The 7,749-nt window shown below is 37.2% G+C and overlaps 2 protein-coding genes across 2 annotated transcripts; both read right to left on the reverse strand.

Annotated features, from left to right (window-relative positions):
• Positions 1-48: 48 nt before the first annotated feature.
• LOC118752335 lies at positions 49-2,629 on the reverse strand. Its single transcript, XM_036487210.1, has 3 exons — positions 2,395-2,629; positions 396-437; positions 49-329 (listed from the first exon to the last, which is right to left on the reverse strand). Exons 1-3 carry the CDS (start codon positions 2,593-2,595, stop codon positions 195-197), a joined length of 378 nt encoding a protein of 125 aa, XP_036343103.1. The 5' UTR covers positions 2,596-2,629; the 3' UTR covers positions 49-194.
• Positions 2,630-2,635: 6 nt separating this feature from the next.
• On the reverse strand, positions 2,636-4,054 carry LOC118752329. Its single transcript, XM_036487201.1, has 2 exons — positions 3,515-4,054; positions 2,636-2,869 (listed from the first exon to the last, which is right to left on the reverse strand). Exons 1-2 carry the CDS (start codon positions 3,728-3,730, stop codon positions 2,669-2,671), a joined length of 417 nt encoding a protein of 138 aa, XP_036343094.1. The 5' UTR covers positions 3,731-4,054; the 3' UTR covers positions 2,636-2,668.
• Positions 4,055-7,749: the final 3,695 nt, after the last annotated feature.

A 7,749-nucleotide genomic window follows, 5' to 3' on the forward strand; every position in this document is an offset into this window, starting at 1 on the left:
TTTGCTTTGTATGATTTTGTTTTAAGTATGATCCATATTTTTATAATAAAAAAAATAAACGAATTTAAGCTTCCAAAATATTGCGAATATTTAAAAAATGAATGGTGTATGCAGACTTTTGCTGTAAAGTGTTAAGTAAAACTTAACTTAAAACTAATATTTACATTTCTTAAAACCTAAACTATTAATATTATTTATGAGTTGCCGAGAGTACTCGCGAGTCGGTTAAAACCCTCGGCATAGGCTTTCATACCTTCGCTAAGGACGGTCATAGACTGCGCCATTGCAAGCGTCGCCTCCGTCTGCCTTGCGGTATTTTCAGCCAGCATCTATTGACAAAAAGTATATATTAATACGATTTATGTAAAACATATCTAATAATAATTACTTCTCACCTTCAAAACATCCGTCTGTCTGGAAGAGTTTTCAGCCAGCATCTATTGATAAAAAGTATATATTAACACGATGTTTTTAAAATATAATCAGCCCTATCGCCGATTTCATGTGAATAAATTGTGCCCATTATTTAACATGCAAAACAAAAACAAATTGGGAAAAATTGTTTTTGTTCTGCTTTATAATTTTTGGGAATATTTGTTCACGTTAAATTCGCGATAGGACCTAGTACCTAATAACGGGTGATTTTTTTGAGGTTAGGATTTTCATGCATTAGTATTTGACAGATCACGTGGGATTTCAGACATGGTGTCAAAGAGAAAGATGCTCAGTATGCTTTGAAATTTCATCATGAATAGACTTACTAACGAGCAACGCTTGCAAATCATTGAATTTTATTACCAAAATCAGTGTTCGGTTCGAAATGTGTTTCGCGCTTTACGTCCGATTTATGGTCTACATAATCGACCAAGTGAGCAAACAATTAATGCGATTGTGACCAAGTTTCGCACTCAGTTTACTTTATTGGACATTAAACCAACCACACGAATGCGTACAGTGCGTACAGAAGAGAATATTGCGTCTGTTTCTGAGAGTGTTGCTGAAGACCGTGAAATGTCGATTCGTCGCCGTTCGCAGCAATTGGGTTTGTGTTATTCGACCACATGGAAGATTTTACGCAAAGATCTTGGTGTAAAACCGTATAAAATACAGCTCGTGCAAGAACTGAAGCCGAACGATCTGCCACAACGTCGAATTTTCAGTGAATGGGCCCTAGAAAAGTTGGCAGAAAATCCGCTTTTTTATCGACAAATTTTGTTCAGCGATGAGGCTCATTTCTGGTTGAATGGCTTCGTAAATAAGCAAAATTGCCGCATTTGGAGTGAAGAGCAACCAGAAGCCGTTCAAGAACTGCCCATGCATCCCGAAAAATGCACTGTTTGGTGTGGTTTGTACGCTGGTGGAATCATTGGACCGTATTTTTTCAAAGATGCTGTTGGACGCAACGTTACGGTGAATGGCGATCGCTATCGTTCGATGCTAACAAACTTTTTGTTGCCAAAAATGGAAGAACTGAACTTGGTTGACATGTGGTTTCAACAAGATGGCGCTACATGCCACACAGCTCGCGATTCTATGGCCATTTTGAGGGAAAACTTCGGAGAACAATTCATCTCAAGAAATGGACCGGTAAGTTGGCCACCAAGATCATGCGATTTGACGCCTTTAGACTATTTTTTGTGGGGCTACGTCAAGTCTAAAGTCTACAGAAATAAGCCAGCAACTATTCCAGCTTTGGAAGACAACATTTCCGAAGAAATTCGGGCTATTCCGGCCGAAATGCTCGAAAAAGTTTCCCAAAATTGGACTTTCCGAATGGACCACCTAAGACGCAGCCGCGGTCAACATTTAAATGAAATTATCTTCAAAAAGTAAATGTCATGGACCAATCTAACGTTTCAAATAAAGAACCGATGAGATTTTGCAAATTTTATGCGCTTTTTTTAAAAAAAAGTTATCAAGCTCTTAAAAAATCACCCAACAACTAATCCGACATGTGGCATTTGACCATAGTTTCATATGTAAAACTTTTCGCTGAACCCAAATATTAAGGCAAAATAATACAAGAATGTAAACAGATTTTACATATAGCCAAATTTGTTTTTTTTGAGATCTGAAAAAAGTTCTCTCAAGTTATTGCATTTTTTTTTTGGATATAGTCAATCTGCAATCTCTTTTAGATCTAGGTAATATTATAGACAATCGCAAATTTATAGACTTTACTAAATTTAAAGACATTTCAGATTGCAAAAACGTATAAGAACTTTTTTCAGATCTCAAAAAAAAAAATATTTGGCTATATGTAAAATCTGTTTACATTCTTGTATTATTTTGCCTTAATATTCGGGTTCAGCGAAAAGTTTTACATATGAAATTATGGTCAAATGCCATAAGTTGAAATTTTTATTTTTTATTTCTGTAAACTTGATTTCTCACCTTCATGGCATCTGCTTGCTTCTCAGCGACTTCCAGAAATTTTTTCTGGACATCGCTCTCTTCCTCCGCCCGCTTCCTCTTCAAAGCCCTACGCGGTGTTTGCGCAGGAGTTTTAGGTGTGCTGACCTGCACCTCGCTGTCTTCTCCAAACACTGACGCCGGCGTCACCGCATGGAAGACAATATCCTCCCCATCCTCCATGACCAATTGAAGCTCCCAATAGTTTAAAAGTAAATTAAAAAAGTATTAAATAATAATAGAAATAATTGTATAACTATAAGCTCACCTCTTCCAATGGCACATTGTCAGGAACCGCTTCGTGACCCTCGATGTAGTTGATCCCAATTAGATCAATTACCCGCCTCTCCATCTCCGTTAAAGGCGGCTGATCGATGGGCCTGTTGCCTGTTAGAGCCTGCTGCCTCTTCCGGTCACGTACACGTACGCTTGTACGGCTTTTTAAGTCGCGCCAGACCTGTTTGCAAAGTAATGAAATACATAGTTAACAAATATGTAGTATATAAAGCATTGCAGCATATTTATGAATGATCAATAAAATAAAAGGTAAATTAATGTGCACAGGAAGCTCAAACAAAATTAAACAAAAGTCCCGGGGGAAATGTTAAGTTATTTGTACAACGAGTTTGGGGTAGAGAGCGGAGGGGGAGTTGGCGTGGCCCTCCAAACCTCCCTTAAAAAAAAGAGGATGGACCGCACTTTATGAAAAGACACCTTGGGAGCTGATTGCAAAAATACCATATTTCAAACCTAAATTATAGATAATTAATGCACAGCTATGGTAAACCTTTTGCTTAAATAAAGTGTATACTCTTGTCTATAAGTGTGTGTAAACGTTTTTTGGTTCGTCTCACACGTTTGGGCACAGCAACCCAAAGTCGTTGCACAAATAACTCAACCGTACCCAATATGTTAAAAATGAATTTGAAAACTAAAGATTACTTCTCCGAATTAACCAACAACCTCATTCTTCATTTGCACATTTTAATTAAAAAATTGTACTTCATGTATGTACATATATATTATACTAATTGTTTTTTTATCGCACTCTCGAAAACTGCTTCCTATATACACACACTTAAAACACAAGATAAGTACTTACCGAATGCCATTGATCCACTGACTTTACAGCTCCTCCTATAGCGTTGAGCTTTTGTGCCATTTCCGCCCACTTCTTTTGATACTCCAGCTTTCCTTGGAGACGCTGGAACTTTCCGGACGCAAGCCCTTCGTTCTCCGTGAGAAGGTCGATCATCACGTTGAGCTGCTCCGCTGATGCCCGACTCCTTTTAGCTCCTGCTCCACTGGTAGACGCCATTCTGAAATTATAAATAAGAACAAAGTAAATTCTTATACATATTAATTAAATAAATAGCAAAATGTACTCCCCTTTTCTGCAATATGTGGACGCAAATTAGCGGCTCGAAGAAATGGCTTTGTTTTTTTTCTGTTCCGCTTTGTGCTTTTCGCAAATTTGACATTTCGAACAGCGGAGATGCCACTTTTTATCAATTTGAAATAATGGAAAAAGTCAGCTGTTTACTGTCGTTAGGAATGAGTTAGTGAATCGCATAATCGTTATTGACAACGACAAAAATCTTTAATTAACAACTCAACAAATGAATCGTTAAGAGTTACCGAATCGCACTACTGGTTTCATTTGTAATTTGTTGAAGGCCCTTATTATTAGCGGCATTTGATTTTCGATCCTCGCTGGCTATCGAAGATCGAAAATTAAATTCGTATTATGAGCTATGCAAGCATGTCGAAATTTTCGTTGAGTATCGAATTTTCTGTCGAACAGAATTTTGCTTTCGATGCTGTAGCGTAAGTAGTGTGAGAGAATTGTTGACAATGTAAGTATTTTGAGTTTGTTTTTTTATTTGTTAGCGTCTAAACGGTAATTTAAAAGTTTTTTTTAATAATTTGATGCAGGTCTAAGGTCGTGAGAACTAGGCCCTTATTATGAGTTGCATTCGATTTTCGATCTGCGCTGGCTATCGTAGATCGAAAGTGAAATTTGTATTATGAGCTATGCAAGCGTGTCGAAATTTTCATTGAGTATCAATTTTCTGTCGAACAGAATATTGCTTTCGTTGGTGTAGCGAAATGTTAGAAAATTGTGAAAAATTTATCATTTTGCAATTGTTTTCTTACTTTTTGGCGGCTAGACACTAATTTGGAACATTTTTTATTAATTTCATGTGGTTCTAACGTCGTGAATACTAAACACAATCACGAAAGGCTGGGCTCGAATCGTAACATCCGTTCACGAATCGAAAACCATATGAAATAAAATTACGTGATACCGTCAGTCGTATAAGCTGAATGGGATAAACAGTACGTTTACGTATGTCATAATCCGAAAACGATGTTTTTACGTGACGAGTAATACTATATCGTATGTGACGATTCGAGCCCTGGTTTTACTTGTGAAAGAAAATCTCAATACTCTGTGGGCACGATGAGAAAAAAAGCATAGAGCTGTTTATAGCTTTAATATATTTTAAATAGATTTGGATCACAAAATTTCTTAAATATGTTGTATGTCAAAATATATTCGAAAGACTACACTTAAACTCTCTTAAACGTGTTCTGCTCCTGGCCAGTTTTCTAAGCTCTCATCCTCTGACGAATCGTTCAACCAGAACTCCGTTGTACTAATTTTTACCACGTTTTTATAAACTCGCTTTCTTTTTTATTTCGATTGTGTTTGCACAAATTTACATAAATATGTATAAACACACTGTTTAGTTTGCTCGATTTGTAAACAAATCTTCTCAACGGTGAAAAGTATACTATTGTGCTACAATATTGTATACAATAGTGGCACCGAATGAGTGCCATTATACCAAATGAAAATTCGTTCGATCAGCACTTTCGACCACAGTCGAATATCGAATGTAACTCATAATAGGGGCCCTAAACAGCAACTCGAAAGGCTGGTTTCACTGATGGAAGGAAATCCCCAACTTGCGAAAGGGATTTGTACAAAGCTTCAGGCGGAAAAAGTGGGAAGATATTGCGCTGGAGCTAAATTGTTTAGGACCACCAATTAGAATGACAGCAAAGTGGATTAAGGTGAATTACAGCAATTTTTTTTTGTATAAGTAAATTTTAGCTTTGTGTTTTCAGATGTGGGCTCACATGAAATCGAAGACCAAAACGAAAATGTCACAAAATAAGGCTGAATACCGAGCAAAAGGTGGAGGACCGAACAGGCTCCAGTCGTATACAAATTTTGAGGAGGCCATAATTGGGTTAGTCGAGCTTGATGCCTGTGTGAATCCACCGGGAGCGGAATTCAGCCTAGATATAAGTGGTGATGATCAGCGCCTAGATTCGCCTGAGCCGGCTCCAGCAGATGAAAACCAGCCACCATTCGATTTGGAAACGAGCAATGAAGACCGAAACTATGTAGTTGGAGAAAATACAACACGAAACCCCTGAAAAAAAACGGTGCCACAAAACGGAGAGACTGGGTAGTTGGAAGCACAGACAAATGCCCGGAAGGCTTTTTATGAAGAGGTAATTTCTAACATAAAAGAAATTAAAAAAGTGCTAGGGAAACGGAAAAATATGCAAAAAGAACGTACTACTTAAAAAAAGGCTCAAAAGAAAACTTAGAAATTTATAAAGGTGAAGTTATGAGAAAGCAGCAAGATCGGAAAGCAAAAGTGCAAAGGTTGCACTTTTAGAGATGAAGAAAATAATGTTGACCGATTTCAAAAATTTTCAATATTTCGCTTAAAAAGCCTAAGCGCTTATTCCTAACATTGTGTGCCACGGTTTCAAGAATGCATAAGTTGGCAAGCCTGCCCTCGGCAATGACAAACCTCCGAGTGTATTTCTGACATGAAAAAGCTTCTCCTAATATCCATTTGCCGTTCGGAGGCGGAGTAAAACTGAGTCCCTCCATTTGTGTAACAATATCAAGGCGCAAACCACTCATTGGAGGACAAGCTCGGCCAAACACTGAACAAAAGTGTAAGCGCCAAATTGTTATTATTATTATTTGAAAATCCGGCTTATTAAATTAGCTTATCTTGCCATCATTTTTAGAAAGAGCAGTGAAATTACTACATTTTAGCTCGGAAAGTCAATAACCATATTTATGGCGAGAGACAAATTATCTTCCTTAAGAAGATTGAAATGAAATTTCTGGATTACCTGTGTAAACGCGTTTTGGGTTAGTGTTAGGAGGAAATACCTTGAGATAGTTAAAATTGCTATCTTAACTTTGCTTCCTTTTGTCCCAACGTATTGTTGTGAACAGGAGTTTTCAACTTACACTTATACAAAAAACAATTTTTTAATTTTATATATAAGACCGCCGTGTCACACTTTGTCGAATGCTTGTGTCACATCGAGAAAAATTGCAGAGCAGTACACTCTGCGCCCAAATGCCCTTCTGGTTTCATTTGTAATTTGTTTAAGGCGCTTATTATTAGCTGCATTCGATTTTCGATCCTCGCTGGCTATCGAAGATCGAAAATTAAATTCGTATTATGAGCTATGCAAGCATGTCGAAATTTTCGATGCTGTAGCGTAAGTAGTGTGAGAAAATTGTTGACAATGTAAGTATTTTGCGTTTGTTTTTATACCCGAGCGCACTTGTGCACAAGGGTATTATAACTTTGTTCACATAACGGTTGTTTGTAACAGGCAAAACGAATCGAGATAGATATAGACAAATGTATACATAAATGATTAGAATGAAAAGAGAAATCGATTAAGCGGTGACTGTCTGTCCGTCCGTCCATCTGTGCACACGATAACTCGAGTAAAAATTGAGTTATCTCAACGAAACTTGGTACGTGCACTTCTTTCTGCCGTAGGACGGATGGTATTGAAAATGGGCAAAATCGGACAATAACCACGCCTACCTCCCATATAACGGTAATTTTCAGAAATACGAAAACTGCGATATTTTAGTAACTACTGAAGAATATTCACTCAAAATTGATACTTACAATAAGTTTTAGACGAGAAATAAGAATATTATAAATTTTTGGAAAATGGGCGTAACCACGCCCACTTATAGTTACATGTGTATATCTTGGTAACCGCTGCACCAATTTCTTCCAATTGGTGGCCTTGACATAACCTACGAAATGGCCGAAAATTTTTGAAATCGGACAATAATCACGCCCACATCACATATAACGGTAATTTAGAGAAATACGAAGTCTTCGATAAATCGGTAAATATTGAAGCTAATTTATTCAAAATTTACGCTTGTAACAATTCTTTACCAAGAAATACGTTTATGATACAATTTTGGAAAATGGGCGTGGCACCGCCCACTTATGATCATATATATATATCTCGGTAACC

Source organism: Rhagoletis pomonella, unplaced genomic scaffold, assembly GCF_013731165.1.
Source record: "Rhagoletis pomonella isolate Grant_MI unplaced genomic scaffold, Rhpom_1.0 Rhpom_scaffold_00001, whole genome shotgun sequence".
NCBI classification, from domain to species: Eukaryota; Metazoa; Arthropoda; class Insecta; order Diptera; family Tephritidae; genus Rhagoletis; species Rhagoletis pomonella.